Genomic DNA, 20,310 nt, shown 5'->3' on the forward strand with positions numbered 1-20,310 from the left:
TCAGTTAGAGGAAGGACAGGAAATACCACAGGAAATGATTTGCAGTTATTTTACAGACACTGATGTCCTTCTTCACACTTTCCCAAATGGTGTCCATTTAACATGCAAAATAGACACGGGTTGTGTGTGTCCCTCCACATAGAGGAGTATAAGTGAATATAAGTGAATTGTAGAGGAGTATAAGAATATAAGTGAATTGTATGGACTGGATGTACACTTCTATTGATAAAGGTTGAATTCCTAACATATCTTCCTGTTTCTTCCACAGGTTTGATCTGAACACTGACTGGACACACACACATACATACACACAAGAACACATATATACACGTAGAGACACACACCCACTCAAACACACTGTGGTGATGTCTGAGGCGGAGGGGTGTGTGTCGTTGTGGGAGTGGCTGTGTGTGCTGCATCTGGACCAGTATTTCCCAGTGTTCCAGGACGCGGGGTTTGGAACGCTGTTGGAATGCCAAGGGCTGACCCAGGATCAGCTGGAGACGATTGGAATCACATTGCCTGGACACCGCAAACGCATCCTAGCCAGCCTGCAAAAAACACTCCACACAAACACTCACACACACCCAGAGAGCGAGCCCGACGCTCTACACACACACCTGGCTGCAGAGGGAGACCAGAGAGAGGAAGAGAGAGCAGTGTTCACAGACAGACCCAGCCCTGTGGGGAGTGAGAGACCAGTCCCTGCACAGAGACCAGTGTCCAGAGGAGAGAGACCAGTCCCTGCACAGAGACCAGTGTCCAGAGGAGAGAGACCAGTCCCTAAGGAGAGATCAGTGTCCAGGGAAGGAGAGAGGGATGGAGAGAGACCAGTCCCTGCACAGAGACCAGTCCCTAAGGAGAGAACTAAGTACCGCTCTGTCCCTGTGGAGACATTGGACTGTGTCCAGACTTACCCTCGTCCCAACACTAGCCCCTGCCCTACCACCCCCCATTCTAGTGCCCAGCACTCCCCTTTACCCCCCATCCCACCTCGCAGCACTCCAAACTGCCCCCCACTACGCTTCATCCCCACCTCCCCTAAAAACTCCCCCACGGCACCCAAACCCAGATCTGAACATAACAACTTAAACACCCCAATCACTGTACCTCCTCCTATCCTTACCACCAATCCCCTCACCTTACCCTCCCCCAGGCCCTGTCCTGCACCTCTGGCTATCTACCCACCAGCCAGATACTCCCAGCAGGTGTGGGAGGGAGGAAGAAAGCCCTCTCCTGGTTCCCCCTCATCCTCATCCTCCTCTTCCTCCTCATTTGAACGATATGACCAGTCATCATCTGATCAAGGCGTGCCTCCCCTCCCCCCTAAAGTCTATGTGGTGGGGGCGGGCCCTAAAGAGCCTCATAGTCCTGCTCCAATCCCACATCAACCTCCTGTCTTGCCCTCCAGAACCACACCTACACAGAGGTAAGAGGGCCGCTGATTGGCTCCCAATGTTGTGAGTTCTACTTCTGTGGTTTGTTCTATTGGACACAATCTAAACCAACAGGCTCAGATAAACTTACTTCCCTTTCAGAAGTGTGTGTGTGTGTGGTCAGAGTGAGGTTTCATAGGAACAGTAGTATCTCTGGCTTTGAAGAGCTTCTCTTTTTCAGGGTGTTTATCCATGGTTAACATCGCCCTCTACAGGGCAAAGTCTGTTTCCTCATGACATACCATATCCTGATCATATACACTTTGTCCACAAGGTTGTGACCCTGCTGCATCAGCACTTGGCATTGTGCTCTAAGGCCTACTGTACACTGACTCGCTCTCAGTTTACGCCTACTGCTACTCAGAGAGAGTGTATCTCACAGAACCATGGGCAGTATTAGTTTACACTGAGTGTACATAACATTAAGAACACCTTCCTAATATTGAGTTGCATACATTAAGAACCCCCCCCCCCCCCACCGCCCTCAGAACAGCCTCAATTCGTCGGAGAATAGACTCTACAAGGTGTCTAACGTGTCCCACAGGGATGCTGGCCCATGTTGACTCTACAAGGTGTCTAACGCGTCCCACAGGGATGCTGGCCCATGTTGACTCTACAAGGTGTCTAACGCGTGCGTCCCACAGGGATGCTGGCCCATGTTGGCTCCAATGCTTCCCACAGTTGTCAAGTTGTCAGGATGTCCTTTGGATGGGAGACCATTCTTGATACACACAGGAAACTGTTGAGTGTGAAAAACCCAGCAGCGTTGCAGTTCTTGACATAAACCAGTGCTCCTGGCACCTACTATCATACCCCGTTCAAAGGGACTTAAATCTTTTGTCTTGCCCATTCACCCTCTGATTGGTACACACACACAATCCATGTCTCTGTTGTCTCAAGGCTTAAAAATCCTTCTTTAACCTGTCTCCTCCCCTTCACCTACACTGATTGTAGTGGATTTAACAAGTGACATCAATAAGGGATCATTAACTTTCACCTGGATTCACCTGATCAGTCTGCCATGGAAATAGCAGCTGTCCTTTTGTACAGTGTATATGTCCTACTATCTATGGTCATGAGGACCTGTTATCAGTTACTACTGCAGTTTCACTGGTGATTCAGTAACCCAACTCTCTTTGTGTGTGTGTGCAGCCTGGTCTCTGTTAGACAGATTAAGGAAGCAGAGAAGGCCTCACTCCCCAGCCTGGTCTCTGATAGAAAGATTAAGGAAGCAGAGAAGGCCTCACTCCCCAGCCTGGTGCCCAAATTGACTCTTTGTCTGGGGCGAGCTAGGATATTCTACTCAGTGTATGTTGTGTGTGTGTGTGACACACAGTGTCTCTCTCTCTCTCTTGCGCTGTCTCAACCCACCTTTCTCTCTACCCACCCCTCTCTCGCTCTTTCTCTCTTTCTATCTCAATCTCTTTACAAAGGGAGTGGGAGAGAGAGAATGCAGGAAGTGTCTGCTTTTACTCTTTCTGAAGTAGCAACACCCCGCACTACGTCTCTAAAAGTGCTCTGTGCTTCCTTCTCTCCGCCCACCTGTGGCAGTTCGCTCCTCCCTCTTTCAGTGAAACGTTAGTTCCTTTCTCCTCCTCTGTGTGTTTATCGTTCCTCTCCAGTGAGGATGGCCCTGCTGGACATGCCAGGACAGGTGAGAATGACTCTCTTCTCTCTGTTTTCCTTTCTGTTTCTCTTCCTCTTCCGCTGCCCCCCCCCCCCCCCCCCCGCCCTTCTCTCCTATTCAGAATCTCTGTGCTGTGTTGATGCTCTTGCCCCTCCTCCCCCACTGTGTTTCACTTTGCTGTTTTGTGTTGATATTTTTGCAACTAGAGGCTGAGCCTACTGACGCTGAGAGATGTATAAGTGTGTGTGAGAGTGTATTTGTGTTCTGCTATCAGCAGTTGGACAGTGTAGCTGTGTACAGAGACGAGGACACAGAAAGAAGCTGCAGTAGTTTTTTATTAGTGACTTCGGCTCAGTGATTTTGTTATTGTAAGGAGTGATTCAGGAAGGGAAGTGGATGTGACTGTGATGCTAATAGATCTCTCATCCTTCTGTAATTCAAGGAGTCGGCTATGTCTTTCCCACAGACTTGCTGGGGTGGTTTCGCACTTGTGAAAGAGTTGGTTGGAGTTGTTTCAAAAAAGTTATACATTTAAACATGATCTTTTTTTAGAGATGGAAGAATGCCAGTTCACTCACAGTGAGTACTCACAGTCCTGTTAGCCAGTGGGTGGGGTGTGTGCTATTAAAAACACACTGCCTGCAAACATGTGACAAGATGGACGGTTCACTTGGGGAACTTTAATTTGGGCCCTTGCCAGAGATGCACAATAGCACCCCACTGAAACTGAGGCTTCCAGAGCTGCTCGGCAGATACATTATCCTGTGAGCTGCTCGGCAGATACATTATCCTGTGAGCTGCTCGGCAGATACATTATCCTGTGAGCCGCAAAACCAAGGAGAGACCCTCTCTCTGGCCAGGGCCAGGTCATGCCAGCGCCTGTACCCACAAAACAATCTCAGAGCATGAGTGCTGATCTAGGATGTGTCCATATAATCTTATTCATTGTGTTCGAAAACTGATCCTAGATCAGCTATCCTACTCTGAGATGCATTGTGGATACTGGCTCAGTGGATACTGGCTCAGAGCCTAGTGTGCCAGAGCAGGGACTCGGGGAGGGACACGGTGTACCAGTGATGTTCTTTATCTGTGTTCCAGACTAGGAGTCCTTGGTGCTCACAGGAATGGCCCTGGCTGCCTGCTTTAGGGGTTCTGCTGAAGCACACTGGGCCCTGGGGAATGAACGAGAGAGAGAGAGAGCCTGTTAGGTCTGTTGTAGATAAGATGTGTGAACGTTGGGTCTGCTGTAAGCACATTTTCACATACTGTATGTTTTGTGGTATGCCAGTGGGCGGGGTGAGTTGGTGTGTGTAGGCCAGGGCGGGAAGGGTCATTGTTTCTGAAGCTTAACGATGTCCGCTGGACGGATACAAAAAGGTTATATTTAGTTCCCCTACTCCTACTCCGTCCTTCCACCTCTCTGACCACCTCCCCCTGCCGATCTGGACAGCCTGGGCCATGGTACCCCAGATCGTAGGTGTATTGGTGTATATCATCACCCCTTGGTGTGTGTGTGTGTGTGCGCATGTCCCTCTGTCCGTCTTGTCAGTACTTGACTTGGGAAGGAGCTCACCGGAGCTGAGTACCACCACCTCATGTCCTACTGCTTGACTTCCTGTTCCTCTTATAGAATATTAATCCAACAGTATTGTGTAGTCCCTGTTCCTCTTATAGAATATTAACTCAACAGTATTATAGAGCTCCTGTTCCTCTTATAGAATATTAACTCAACAGTATTGTGTAGTCCCTGTTCCTCTTATAGAATATTAACTCAACAGTATTGTGTAGTCCCTGTTCCTCTTATAGAATATTAACTCAACAGTATTGTGTAGTCCCTGTTCCTCTTATAGAATATTAATCCAACAGTATTGTGGGGCTCCTGTTCCTCTTATAGAATATTAACTCAACAGTATTATAGCGCTCCTGTTCCTCTTATAGAATATTAACTCAACAGTATTGTGTAGTCCCTGTTCCTCTTATAGAATATTAACTCAACAGTATTGTGTAGTCCCTGTTCCTCTTATAGAATATTAACTCAACAGTATTGTGGGGCTCCTGTTCCTCTTATAGAATATTTACTCAACAGTATTGTGGGGCTCCTGTTCCTCTTATAGAATATTAACTCAACAGTATTGTGTAGTCCCTGTTCCTCTTATAGAATATTTACTCAACAGTATTGTGGGGCTCCTGTTCCTCTTATAGAATATTAACTCAACAGTATTGTGTAGTCCCTGTTCCTCTTATAGAATATTAACTCAACAGTATTGTGTAGTCCCTGTTCCTCTTATAGAATATTAACTCAACAGTATTGTGTAGTCCCTGTTCCTCTTATAGAATATTAACTCAACAGTATTGTGTAGTCCCTGTTCCTCTTATAGAATATTAACTCAACAGTATTGTGTAGTCCCTGTTCCTCTTATAGAATATTAACTCAACAGTATTGTGTAGTTCCTGTTCCTCTTATAGAATATTAACTCAACAGTATTGTGTAGTCCCTGTTCCTCTTATAGAATATTAACTCAACAGTATTGTGTAGTCCCTGTTCCTCTTATAGAATATTAACTCAACAGTATTGTGTAGTCCCTGTTCCTCTTATAGAATATTAACTCAACAGTATTGTGGGGCTTCTGAACCTAAATATCAACAGTACCGACACCCATTTCAGGTCAAGTCAAGCACTGCGTCTTGTACTAACTCTGTGTAACTGAGGGGAGTGGGCAGCAGGAAGAGAAAAGAGGACCATGGTCAGTTATTACAGAATACTATCCAGGCCAGTGTAGGTGTTGCTGAGATGATTTGACATCATCAGTCTTATGTTAAGACTGGTGATAGATTTGTAGACGTATTCATGTCCCATTGTGCTCTGGGGTGCTGTTATTTCCATTTTAGAAATCGTCAGGGAGGTCCTCTGATCCAGACTCATTGTTGAGAAGAAACGTCCATGGGTCTAGCCTAGCAGTTGGTGTGAGAAAGGAGTTTGGGTAGCCAGGCAAGAGAGAGACAGAGAGAATAATTTTGGGGAGTGTGAGGGTTGTCACAAGGTAACTAAACAAAGCCGTCACCTACAGAGAGATGAACCTGGTGAATAGAATACAAACGCAAACAGGCCCCAGGACAGCAACACAATTAGACCCAAACAAATCATGAGAAAACAAAAAGATAATTACTTGACACATTGGAAAGAATTAACAAAAAAACAGAGCAAACTAAAAAGACATTTGTAAGCAGTGACAGAATACCTGACCACTGGGACTGACCCAGTTGGCTGTTGGGTTGTGGGTAGAGTTAAGGTTAGGTTGGCTGAAGAGATGGATTATTACAGGACTTCAGCATTCCTTTCTCTCATGGATGAATGTCAGTCTGAGTGAGATACTGGAGAGGAGAGAGCAGAAGAGGAGAGACTGGAGAGGATTAGAGGACGGATAGTCTCACGACTGTTTCCTGTCTTCAACCAGCCCTTGGTAACAATGGACCCCCCCCCCTCCCCTCTCTCTCTCCCTTCCTCTGTCATCCCTCTCTCCAGTGATGCTCCCATCAATGAGCCGCACACGGACCGAACTCCACCACCCCCGCCTCGGACCAAGGTACCCAATACACCAGTCGACACGCAGCCTGCTCTGCCCATGAGAAGGATCCCCCTGCCACGGCCTGAAATCAGTGAGCATACTAAACCCCTCCCATCCATCCTTAACCCCACCCCTAACCTCACCTCTCCCTGACTTAGCCCACCTCTTCCTTCGTAACTCCCTAACTCTACAATCAACAAACTCATCCACAGCTCCACCCCTAACCCTACAAACTCATCCACACCTCCACCCCTAACCCTACAAACTCATCCACAGCTTCAGCCCTAACCCTACAAACTCATCCACACCTCCACCCCTAACCCTACAAACTCATCCACAGCTTCAGCCCTAACCCTACAAACTCATCCACAGCTCCAGCCCTAACCCTACAAACTCATCCACAGCTCCACCCCTAACCCTACAAACTCATCCACACCTCCACCCCTAACCCTACAAACTCATCCACAGCTTCAGCCCTAACCCTACAAACTCATTCACACCTCCACCCCTAACCCTACAAACTCATCCACACCTCCACCCCTAACCCTACAAACTCATCCACAGCTTCAGCCCTAACCCTACAAACTCATCCACAGCTCCACCCCTAACCCTACAAACTCATCCACAGCTCCACCCCTAACCCTACAAACTCATCCACAGCTTCACCCCTAACCCTACAAACTCATCCACAGCTTCACCCCTAACCCTATAAACTCATCCACAGCTTCACCCTTAACCCTACAAACTCCTCCACCCCTAACCCTAAAATCTACAAACTCCTTCACCCCTAACCCTACAATCTACAAACTCCTCCACCCCTAACCCTACAATCTACAAACTCCTTCACCCCTAACCATACAATCTATAAACTCCTCCACCCCTAACCCTACAATCTATAAACTCCTCCACCCCTAACCCTACAATCTATAAACTCCTCCACCCCTAACCCTAAAATCTACAAACTCCTCCACCCCTAACCCTACAATCTACAAACTCCTCCACCCCTAACCATACAATCTATAAACTCCTCCACCCCTAACCCTAAAATCTATACACTCCTCCACCCCTAACCCTGCAATCTACAAACTCCTCCACCCCTAACCCTAAAATCTACAAACTCCTTCACCCCTAACCCTACAATCTACAAACTCCTCCACCCCTAACCCTAAAATCTATACACTCCTCCACCCCTAACCCTACAATCTATACACTCCTTCACCCCTAACCCTACAAACTACAAACTCCTTCACCCCTAACCCTACAAACTCCTCCACCCCTAACCCTACAATCTACAAACTCCTCCACCCCTAACCCTAAAATCTATACACTCCTCCACCCCTAACCCTACAATCTATACATTCCTCCACCCCTAACCCTACAATCTATAAACTCCTCTACCTCTCCACCCCTAACTCTACAATCTACAAACTCCTCCACCCCTAACTCTACAATCTACAAACTCCTCCACCCCTAACCCTACAATCTATAAACTCCTCCACCTCTTCACCCCTAACTCTACAATCTACGAACTCCTCCACCCCTAACTCTACAATCTACAAACTCCTCCACCCCTAACTCTACAATCTACAAACTCCTCCACCCCTAACCCTACAATCTACAAACTCCTCCACCTCTTCACCCCTAACCCTACAATCTACAAACTCCTCTAACCCTACAATCTACAAACTCCTCCACCCCTAACCCTACAATCTATAAACTCCTCCACCCTTAACCCTACAATCTATAAACTCCTCCACCCTTAACCCTACAATCTACAAACTCCTCCACCCCTAACCCTACAATCTACAAACTCCTCCACCCCTAACCCTGCAATCTACAAACTCCTCCACCCCTAACCCTACAATCTACAAACTCCTCCACCCCTAACCCTACAATCTACAAACTCCTCCACCCCTAACCCTACAATCTACAAACTCCTTCACCCCTAACCCTACAAACTCCTCCACCCCTAACCCTACAATCTACAAACTCCTTCACCCCTAACCCTACAATCTACAATCTCCTTCACCCCTAACCCTGTAATCTCCTCCAACCCTAACCCTGCAATCTACAATCTCCTTCACCCCTAACCCTGTAATCTCCTTCACCCCTAACCCTGTAATCTCCTTCACCCCTAACCCTACAATCTACAAACTCCTTCACCCCTAACCCTGCAATCTACAAACTCCTCCACCTCTTCACCCCTAACTCTACAATCTACAAACGCCTCCACCCCTAACCCTGTAATCTCCTCCACCCCTAAATCTGTAATCTCCTCCACCCCTAACCCTGTAATCTCCCCCACCCCTAACCCTGTAATCTCCTCCACCCCTAACCCTGTAATCTCCCCCACCCCTAACCCTGTAATCTCCTCCACCCCTAACCCTGTAATCTCCTCCACCCCTAACCCTGTAATCTCCTCCACCCCTAACCCTGTAATCTCCCCCACCCCTAACCCTGTAATCTCCTCCACCCCTAACCCTGTAATCTCCTCCACCCCTAACCCTGTAATCTCCTCCACCCCTAACCCTGTAATCTCCTCCACCCCTAACCCTGTAATCTCCTCCACCCCTAACCCTGTAATCTCCTCCACCCCTAACCCTGTAATCTCCTCCACCCCTAACCCTGTAATCTCCCCCACCCCTAACCCTGTAATCTCCTCCACCCCTAACCCTGTAATCTCCCCCACCCCTAACCCTGTAATCTCCCCCACCCCTAACCCTGTAATCTCCTCCACCCCTAACCCTGTAATCTCCCCCACCCCTAACCCTGTAATCTCCTCCACCCCTAACCCTGTAATCTCCTCCATGTTTTTCTCTGGTCATGTCATTATTAAGGTGATCAGCTGATGTTGGTATGTCTCTCTCTCTCTCCCTCTGTTTTAACTGTAATTTGACCCATCTAATATAAAAAATAACTTGATAAAGTTACATGTTGTTTCTGACTTTGTCTACTAGTGGAATGATGGCAAGGTGTGGACAGAGAGAGACTGATATACAGTAACTGTTGTCTTGTTGTTAGACAGCAGATGCTGTTGATTCTCTTTTTTCAAACAGAGCCTTCTGATGCTGCTGAACCTGTCCTGTACTGTCTCAGGGGCTGTGGCTGTAGCTCAGAAGTGATCTCTGAACTCTCACATCTTCTTATCTTTTCGATCTCCCTTTCTCTGTCTCCGTGTCTGTTTCTTTGTCTCTGTCTCTGTCTCGGTCTCTCTGCCTCTCTCTGTCTCCGTGTCTGTCTCTCTCTGTCTCCGTGTCTGTTTCTTTGTCTCTGTCTCTGTCTCGGTCTCTCTGCCTCTCTCTGTCTCCGTGTCTGTCTCTCTCTGTCTCCGTGTCTGTCTCTCTCTGTCTCCGTGTCTGTCTCTCTCTGTCTCCGTGTCTGTCTCTCTCTGTCTCCGTGTCTGTTTCTTTGTCTGTCTCCGTGTCTGCCTGTCTCCGTGTCTGTCTCTCTCTGTCTCCGTGTCTGTTTCTTTGTCTCTGTCTCTGTCTCGGTCTCTCTGCCTCTCTCTGTCTCCGTGTCTGTCTCTCTCTGTCTCCGTGTCTGCCTCTCTCTGTCTCCGTGTCTGTCTCTCTCTGTCTCCGTGTCTGTTTCTTTGTCTCTGTCTCTGTCTCGGTCTCTCTGCCTCTCTCTGTCTCCGTGTCTGTCTCTCTCTGTCTCCGTGTCTGTCTCTCTCTGTCTCCGTGTCTGTCTCTCTCTGTCTCCGTGTCTGCCTCTCTCTGTCTCCGTGTCTGTCTCTCTCTGTCTCCGTGTCTGTCTCTCTCTGTCTCCGTGTCTGTTTCTTTGTCTCTGTCTCTGTCTCCGTGTCTGCCTCTCTCTGTCTCCGTGTCTGTCTCTCTCTGTCTCCGTGTCTGTTTCTTTGTCTCTGTCTCTGTCTCGGTCTCTCTGCCTCTCTCTGTCTCCGTGTCTGTCTCTCTCTGTCTCCGTGTCTGTCTCTCTCTGTCTCCGTGTCTGTCTCTCTCTGTCTCCGTGTCTGTTTCTTTGTCTATCTGTCTCGGTGTCTCTCTCAGGGTCAGGTGACAGTTCAGATGACTATGAAGATCCAGACCAAGTCTTCCCCAAGCCCCAGGCTGTGAACCTGGCAGAAGATCCAGACCAAATCTACTCCAAGCTCCAGTCTGTGAACATGGCAGACAGAGTAAGAGTGTGTGTGTGTACTGTGAGTATGTACTAGAGTGCTGTAATGTTATTGTGTTTCTGTGTGTCAGTGACTGCTGTGTTGTCCAATAGGATGTGTTCCTGCCAGTGCCGGTGTGGGGGAAGGGACGGTACAACTCTCTCTGCAGCGACGATGAACTATTGGATGATGACAATGAGCCAATCAGCAGCCAGTGAGTCTCCCCTGACCCCTGACCTCTGGTGACATCTTTGTTCTTGTAGCGAGAGAGGGAATAACTCTTTATTTTGCTCTCTCTCTCCTGCTTTCTCTCTCTCCTGCTTTCTCTCTCATTATCCCTTTCTCACTCTTACTCTCCTGCTTTCTCACTTTCTCTCAGTCGGAGCTCATGGCAGGACTATGGTCTGAGTACGCTCCAGGGTAGTGTCTACCTGCCGGTCAGAGGCAGGGTCCTTGCCCCGCCCCCTAGAGATGGCCCCTCCCCTGAAACCTGCCCTGTTCTAAAGATTGGCTGGCTGGATAAGAACCCAACCCAGGGGTACATCACACACACACACACACACACACACAGATCCAGTATATGACCCCTAACTGTGTTTTAATGTGTGCAGGTCTCTGTACTACCAGAGGAGATGGGTGAAGCTGGATGTTGACTACCTGAGATACTTTGACAACGACAAGGTGCGGTAGCCTTCAGTTGGCCGTCTACACATTCCTGTTAGTCTATACATTAACTAGGTCAGGATGTTAGAGTGGATTAGTGTTTCTCAGTATTGTGGTTTCTCTGTTGATTGTGTGTGTGTGTGTGAGAGAGAGCGGTCCTATGAGTCATGGTGCGTTGTGTTGCAGGAGGTATACTCTAAGAGGATCATACCAACGGCTGCCATTACGGGGGTGACCAACGTGGGGGAGCAGAAGTTTGAGGTGGTCACAGCCAACCGAACCTTTCTCTTCAAAGCCGAGAGCGACTGTGAGTCTGTGTGTGTGTGTACATCCTTTGTTGCTCTTCTCTGGTTGTCAGCCCAGAATCCTTGACCACAAGTAAACACAGCAACATGGTTTGATCCATGGTTGAATACACAGGGCTTTAGGTCCCTCAGTGTGCTCTTCTCTGGTTGTCAGCCCAGAATCCTTGACCACAAGTAAACACAGCAACATGGTTTGATCCATGGTTGAATACACAGGGCTTTAGGTCCCTCAGTGTGCTCTTCTCTGGTTGTCAGCCCAGAATCCTTGACCACAAGTAAACACAGCAACATGGTTTGATCCATGGTTGAATACACAGGGCTTTAGGTCCCTCAGTGTGCTCTTCTCTTCTAATATTAGTCAGATAATAAGTAATATACTGTGTGTGTATCTTTATAGAGCCATGTGGTGGTTGTGTAACAGAGAGATGAGAAACAGCTAGTTCTCATCAGGCCTGAAAATTACAGCCCGGTCCGAAATCACAGAAATGTAATGAGCCCCAAACCCCGATTTCCAGAAAACAGTAGATTGATTTAAACTAGTATTGAGAACAATGCGACTGGCGGAGGAGGGTCGCAGCTGAGTGAGGAGACGAGGAAACAGTCCTGGTCTTAGAGAAGTGAGGACAGAAGAAAACTTACCTTCGTTATGACCAAATTATTGGAATAAAGTAGGCTAATGCAATTGAAGCCATGTATCATATTGTTGCTTACTGAAACACCCAAAGTCCTATCAATAATAATGAAAGAAATGGTCAACTAGATGATCACATCAGCACCGTTTAGATGATTCGAGTGTGGGGGACTCATCTTTATAAATCAATCAGTGTTAATTGGTTTTCACTGATTCTCCGTTTGGATATTTGGTAACAATTAGGCTGGGGGAAATGTTAACTAAGTTAATTAAGGTAGGGGCTAATGATCATATTTATTCTAGTTTTCTCATAGATTAGCTGATAAGAACAGTTTGCTAGCATGTTATGTAGCTAAACAAGTGTATTTTGCTCATCACTCTCGTAGTAGCCTGAACTAGCAGACCATATTGCCACTCCTATTTGCTACATCTTCAATTTAAGCCTACTAGAAAGTATGTACCCTCGGGCCTGGAGGGAAGCTAAAGTCATTCCCCTACATCTCCCTTTACTGGCTCAAATAGCCGACCAATCAGCCTGTTACCAACCCTTAGTACACTTCTGGAAAAAAATGGTGTCTGACCAGATACAATGCTATTTCACAGTAAACAAATTGATCTGTGTGTGTGATAGATTAGCTGATCAGAACAGTTTGCTAGCGTGTTATGTAGCTTCACTCTCGTAGTAGCCTGGGCATCTCCAAACCTAAATGTGATTTTGTTTCACCAAATCTCCCGTCTGTATATTGGTTAATTTATTTCCGTCTGGGCTAATAAGTAGAGGTGTTATATGTAATTTATTAGTTTACTCATCTATCACTGATCAGAAACATTTAGCATGTCATAATGTAACCTAAATCAAGTGTATTACATATAGTCAAATTCATGCTGCTTTCATCATTACAACTACCCTCATCATTACAACTACCATCATCATTACTACTACCATCATCATTACAACTACCATCATCATTACAACTACTATCATACAACTACCATCATCATTACAACAACCATCATCATTACCACTACCATCATCATTACAACTACCATCATCATTACTACTACCATCATACAACTACCATCATCATTACAACTACTATCATACAACTACCATCATCATTACAACTACTATCATACAACTACCATCATCATTACTACTACCATCATCATTACTACTACTATCATCATTACCACTACCATCATCATTACACCTACCATCATCATTACTACTACCATCATACAACTACCATCATCATTACAACTACTACCACCATTACAACTACCATCATCATTACAACTACTATCATCATTACCACTACCATCATCATTACAACTACCATCATCATTACTACTACCATCATTACAACTACCATCATCATTACAACTACCATCATCATTACAACTACCATCATCATTACTACTACCATCATACAACTACCATCATCATTACAACTACTATCATCATTACAACTACCATCATCATTACAACTACAACTACATCATCATCATCATACAACTACCATCATCATTACAACTACCATCATCATTACAACTACCATCATCATTACAACTACCATCATCATTACAACTACCATCATCATTACAACTACCATCATCATTACAACTACCATCATCATTACAACTACCATCATCATTATTACTACTACCATCATACAACTACCATCATCATTACAACTACCATCATCATTACTACTACCATCATCATTACTACTACCATCATTACAACTACCATCATCATTACTACTACCATCATACAACTACTATCATCATTACAACTACCATCATCATTACAACTACCATCATCATTACAACTACCATCATCATTACTACTACCATCATACAACTACCATCATCATTACAACTACCATCATCATTACAACTACTATCATCATTACAACTACCATCATCATTACAACTACCATCATCATTACAACTACCATCATCATTACAACTACCATCATCATTACTACTACCATCATACAACTACCATCATCATTACTACTACCATCATACAACTACCATCATCATTACCACTACCATCATCATTACAACTACTATCATCATTACAACTACCATCATCATTACCACTACCATCATCATTACTTCTACCACCACCACACTACTACCATTACCATCACCCTCCTAACCGTTCCACTACATTTTGGAATGATAAACAACAGTAATAATATAATTAACAATAATAGTAATAAGAATAATACTAGTAATAAGTAAGTTACTATTTACTATGCAGATGTTATTATTCAGTGTCCCTCAGGCTATGACAGGCAAATACATATTTGGCTGAAAGAGGAGCCGTCATAGATTATATAAGGCTACTATAGACTATCAAGCTGTGAGAGCGGGTCCTGTTTCATCGGTCTTAACTTCAATATAATCAATCATTCATGTAGGCTAATTACACAGCATACGAGTCATTCACGCCTTTAAATACAGCCAAGCATTTTATGCTTGGAATAAATAACAAAGGGAGCCTTTGATCAATTAAACACTAAATGATTAACTAGAATAATCTCTTAAAAGCCCCGTCTTTTGAATGCATGTTTGATTAGTAAAACATTTGTATCGGTTATGGGTGTACTTTGGGTAGTTTACAAGGGCCCCCAAGGTGGGTGGGTGTACTTTGGGTAGTTTACAAGGGCCCCCAAGGTGGGTGGGTGTACTTTGGGTAGTTTACAAGGGCCGCTAAGGTGGGTGGGTGTACTTTGGGTAGTTTACAAGGGCCCCCAAGGTGGGTGGGTGTACTTTGGGTAGTTTACAAGGGCCCCCAAGGTGGGTGGGTGTACTTTGGGTAGTTTACAAGGGCCCCCAAGGTGGGTGGGTGTACTTTGGGTAGTTTACAAGGGCCCCCAAGGTGGGTGGGTGTACTTTGGGTAGTTTACAAGGGCCCCCAAGGTGGGTGGGTGTACTTTGGGTAGTTTACAAGGGCCGCTAAGGTGGGTGGGTGTACTTTGGGTAGTTTACAAGGGCCCCCAAGGTGGGTGGGTGTACTTTGGGTAGTTTACAAGGGCCCCCAAGGTGGGTGGGTGTACTTTGGGTAGTTTACAAGGGCCCCCAAGGTGGGTGGGTGTACTTTGGGTAGTTTACAAGGGCCACTAAGGTGGGTGGGTGTACTTTGGGTAGTTTACAAGGGCCCCCAAGGTGGGTGGATGTACTTTGGGTAGTTTACAAGGGCCCCCAAGGTGGGTGGGTGTATTTTGGGTAGTTTACAAGGGCCCCCAAGGTGGGTGGGTGTATTTTACAAGGGCCCCCAATATGGGTGGGTGTATTTTACAAGGTCCACCAAGGTGGGTGGGTGTATTTTGGGTAGTTTACAAGGGCCCCCAAGGTGGGTGGGTGTATTTTGAGTAGTTTACAAGGGCCCCCAAGGTGGGTGGGCGTATTTTACAAGGGCCCCCAAGGTGGGTGGGTGTATTTTACAAGGTCCACCAAGGTGGGTGGGTGTATTTTGGGTAGTTTACAAGGGCCCCCAAGGTGGGTGGGTGTATTTTGAGTAGTTTACAAGGGCCCCCAAGGTGGGTGGGTGTATTTTACAAGGGCCCCCAAGGTGGGTGGGTGTATTTTACAAGGGCCCCCAAGGTGGGTGTATTTTGTTAGGCTGTGTGGGCGTTAATAGATGCCATTAGAACATGGCTTCTTCTGATTCGCTGTCTCGGGGATCATCATTGTCCCCAGTGCACTCCAGCCTAATGTTATGGACATTTGAAACATTTAAATCAGAAAAAATACTTTCATCATGGCCACAAATGTCTCTGGCCCAGCCGATATTGTAATCGTGGCACTGCTAGTGTCTGCAGCTGCTGCTGAGAGAGACTGTATCAGCTGAAAGGTGAAAAGACACACACAGTTATTGTTTTTTTTCTTAACACAAAACGGCAAACCTGAAACCCACCCGTCCTGAATCAGCCCCATCGGGATGAGAATGAGAACTGTAGAAACAGCAACTCATCTGCCCATAATGCAGACATCAGCATCAAGCTGTTCATATCACGCTGCTGCATGCTAAATCACTCTTTGTGTGTGTGTGTGTGTGTGTGTGTGTGTGTGTGTGTGTGTGTGTGTGTGTGTGTGTGTGTGTGTGTGTGTGTAGCTGAGAGGAATGAGTGGGTGGCAGTGCTGCAGAACTTCACTAGGGGGCGCCAGGAAGGCAGCAGGGAGATGACCTCATTGGTCCCGCCCTCCTTTCTGACCCCTGGTTCACCCCTGACCCCTGAACAGCAGGGCTACCTGGAGCTGAGGGGCCTGCGCTCCAAACTCTACACAGTCGTCTCCGGAGACAAGGTCTTCCTCTACAAGAACATGGAGGTGTGTGTGTGTGTTTTCAAAGACAAATATGTACATACTCCATGCATTTAAACCCTAGTCTGTTTGGTCCGAGGGCTATTTGAAACAATGGGTGTTTCTCAATACCAATACTACCGTGCTCCACACGCTCATGCTTTGAGTGCATTCTCCAACCACATTCTCTTGAGTACGTTGTTGTGAGGACGAGAGTATGAAGAACGCATAAAACATTACATTTGAGAACCACTCGCACTCCCCCTACTGTATTACCTCACGCTGCTCCTCCCCCTACTGTATTACCTCACGCTGCTCCCCCCCTACTGTATTACCTCACGCTGCTCCTCCCCCTACTGTATTACCTCACGCTGCTCCTCCCCATACTGTATTACCTCACGCTGCTCCTCCCCCTACTGTATTGATGTCAATTCTTCGTGGGTAGCTAGCTACCAATTCTATCTGGCTAGCTAACAGTACTAGTAGCCAGCCAGTTTGCCCTATTTACTTATTATGGGGCTTGTGATTTTGGCAGTTAAACATGCCAAAATTAACAAAGCATTTATTTATTAACTTATCAAGATAAAATATTGTAATCAGGCAACATATGAGATGTGAATAGGCAACATTTATCTCGCTTTAACTCAAATAATGTCCGCCAATACATTTTGCGTTATTTTTTACGAGGTTGTGTCATATTTCTTTGCATACTTTCCGTTGAAGCTGGCATCGATGCATGCTTCAAAGTATGTACAAACTGAGTATGCATTCGAGAAGTGCCCCCCCCCCCCCCAATAATAGTATTTTGAAAGCCTGTTATGTTACATGAAGTGCCCTTTAATACAGACCAAATGGAGAATTCAATAGAGGCTTAAAGTAAAGTGCCAAAATTCAAGTGTCTCTCCGTCAACCCTGTGTGTGTCACTTCTAGGAAGATTTCAAACCTATTTTTTTAGGGGGTAGATCAGCTTTAATATGGCAGATAGATTGTAGTTTCCAGCAATGTAATTGTCTGCATCATTTCCAATCCCCCATATATATTATTTTGTATATACAGTGCATTCGCAAAGTATTCTGACGCCTTGACTTTTTCCACATTTTGTTACGTTACAGCCTTTCTCTAAAATGCATTCAATCGTTTTTTCCCCTCATCAATCTACACACCGTACCCTATACTAACAAAGCAAAAACAGTAAAAAAAAAAAAATCTTTATTTTTTACATTTTAGCAAGGCTGCCTGTGTAAAGACGCACTAAATAGCAAACACTTAAATGTGCATATATTTGAACCCAGCTCTGATCAGGGTTGCTGTAGTGGGTGATGTCAGCTGTGTGATGTGTGTGTTCTGTTTCCAGGACTACCGCCTTGGCATCGGTATCACGTCTATCGACATGAATGTAGGAAACGTGAAAGTCACTGACCGCCGCAGTTTTGATTTGACCACACCCTACCGCATCTTCAGGTTTTACACCCATACACCACACACGCACACACACAAACAGCAAGGTTAGAGAGGGAGTGTTCAGCTTGACCGGATTACGGTGTGTGTGAGTGTGAGTGTGAGAGGTCCGACATTTCTCAGTGTTCAGAGACTTGGGGTTAAGGTTAGAATTAGGTTTAGGAGTTAGAATTAGGTTTAGGAGTTAGAATTAGGTTTAGGAGTTAGAATTAGGTTTAGGAGTTAGAATTAGGTTTAGGAGTTAGAATTAGGTTTAGGAGCTAGAATTAGGTTTAGGAGCTAGAATTAGGTTTAGGAGCTAGGGTTAGAATTAGGTTTAGGAGCTAGAATTAGGTTTAGGAGCTAGAATTAGGTTTAGGAGCTAGGGTTAGAATTAGGTTTAGGAGCTAGAATTAGGTTTAGGAGCTAGGGTTAGAATTAGGTTTAGGAGTTAGAATTAGGTTTAGGAGCTAGAATTAGGTTTAGGAGCTAGAATTAGGTTTAGGAGCTAGGGTTAGAATTAGGTTTAGGAGCTAGGGTTAGAATTAGGTTTAGGAGCTAGGGTTAGAATTAGGTTTAGGAGCTAGGGTTAGAAATATATAATAATAATGTGTCTGAATTATGTGTCTCCACAAGGTTAGATGTTCAAGACTGTGTGTGTGTGTAGTTTTCTAGCGGATTCGGAACAACATAAGGAGCAGTGGGTAGAAGCAATGCGTGACGCAATTGGAGAAGCTCTGTCCAATAGCGAGGTGGCTAATCAAATCTGGGCGGAGCCTAGCAACGGTTGCTGTGCCGACTGTGGCGCCGCCAAACCTGAGTGGGCTGCCATCAACCTGTGTGTGGTGGTCTGCAAACGCTGTGCAGGTCAGTATGTTTACTGTCATCAGATAGTTGTAGAACTTTCAGATCCACTGACCTTTGGTTGGACCGGTTTCTCTATTATACACAGAATGCAGTCATAGAATTATGTATTTTTTGCTTGTGTGTGTGTTGTAGGAGAGCATCGGGGTTTGGGCCCCAGCATCTCTAAGGTGCGCAGTCTGAAGATGGACAGGAAGGTGTGGACAGAGGAGCTTATACAGGTACACAACTATGTCTTACTATACTTGTGAGGACTTTTTGAGGACCAACAATTGATTCCCATTCAAACTCCTATTTTCCCTAACCCTAAAACATTAACCCCTAATTCTAACCCTGACCCCTGACCCCTAAGCCTAAAATAGTATTTTTACAAGTGTCCTCATTAATCAGAATTTTAGTTGTTTTAATATTCTTGTCAAGACTTCTGGTACTCACAAGAATACTAAAACAGACACACAGACAGAGATTTGGTGTCCCTATCTAACCTCCCCCTCACCTGTCCCCCAGGTGTTCCTGTTGCTAGGAAACGAGCGTCTGAACAGGTTCTGGGCGGCGAACATCCCTCCCAGCGAGGCGCTGAGTCCGACCAGCTGCAGCGAAGACCGCCGCCGATTCATCAGCTCCAAATACAGACAAGGCAAATACCGCAAATATCACCCCCTCTACGGCAACCAGAGAGAGCTCAACAACGTAAGAACAACCTTTACATAACCCTAGTCGGACCTACCTCCAACCTAACCTTAACTTAACCCTTTATATAACTCTAATCTGACCAACCTCTAATTTAACCTTTTATATAACCCTAATCTGACCTATCTCCAACCTAACCTTAACCCTACCAGTATCCATACCCCTACAGTGTCTATGTTCACTTTCTACATAAACAATATCGGTGATGAGATAAGAAAGTGTCAAATTCATTTATTTGCAGATGACTCTATCGCTTCAACGGCTGACCAAGCATTATCACTATCGGAGACAGATTTTAAGATATTACAAGGGTCTTTATACAGCTGAAACTTGTTTTAAATGCAAAGAAAACACATTTTATCATTTTTAATAGGTTCAAAAAGTTGGTTGAAAATACACTTGCACTTACGAGCTTAGAGGATCCTCGAATGAATCAGGTCTCTGCATATAAATACTTAGGGATATGATTGGATGATGAACTGTCTATATTAAAATGCATGTTGGCGAACTTTGAAAAACGGCTAAAAATCAAGCTAGGCTTCCTCTATAGAAACAGGACATGTTTGTCCTCTACAAATATAAAAGAAATTGTGCAAGCTACTTTTATGTCTGTTATAGATCATGGGGATATTATCTACATTAATGTTACGGCAACAACT

The 20,310-nt window shown here is 45.5% G+C and overlaps 1 protein-coding gene across 4 annotated transcripts in view; it reads left to right on the top strand.

The window, feature by feature from the left end:
- Positions 1-20,310, top strand: part of LOC139385464 (arf-GAP with Rho-GAP domain, ANK repeat and PH domain-containing protein 1-like) — a 114,978-nt gene that overhangs the window by 24,135 nt on the left and 70,533 nt on the right. For 2 of the 4 annotated variants that reach the window (XM_071130519.1, XM_071130520.1), the window contains exons 2-13: positions 269-1,429; positions 6,587-6,720; positions 10,637-10,764; positions 10,857-10,957; positions 11,123-11,281; positions 11,355-11,424; positions 11,593-11,713; positions 16,472-16,686; positions 18,015-18,121; positions 18,765-18,964; positions 19,097-19,182; positions 19,469-19,651. In XM_071130519.1, coding sequence (XP_070986620.1) covers positions 366-1,429; positions 6,587-6,720; positions 10,637-10,764; positions 10,857-10,957; positions 11,123-11,281; positions 11,355-11,424; positions 11,593-11,713; positions 16,472-16,686; positions 18,015-18,121; positions 18,765-18,964; positions 19,097-19,182; positions 19,469-19,651 — 2,568 coding nt within the window. In that variant the 5' untranslated portion in view covers positions 269-365. Of the gene's footprint in view, positions 1-268; positions 1,430-3,022; positions 3,091-6,586; positions 6,721-10,636; positions 10,765-10,856; positions 10,958-11,122; positions 11,282-11,354; positions 11,425-11,592; positions 11,714-16,471; positions 16,687-18,014; positions 18,122-18,764; positions 18,965-19,096; positions 19,183-19,468; positions 19,652-20,310 lie in introns of those variants that run through there. The other 2 variants (XM_071130521.1, XM_071130522.1) reach the window with 1 other exon arrangement.

This window comes from Oncorhynchus clarkii, chromosome 27 (assembly GCF_045791955.1).
Source record: "Oncorhynchus clarkii lewisi isolate Uvic-CL-2024 chromosome 27, UVic_Ocla_1.0, whole genome shotgun sequence".
In the NCBI taxonomy this organism is placed as follows: domain Eukaryota; kingdom Metazoa; phylum Chordata; class Actinopteri; order Salmoniformes; family Salmonidae; genus Oncorhynchus; species Oncorhynchus clarkii.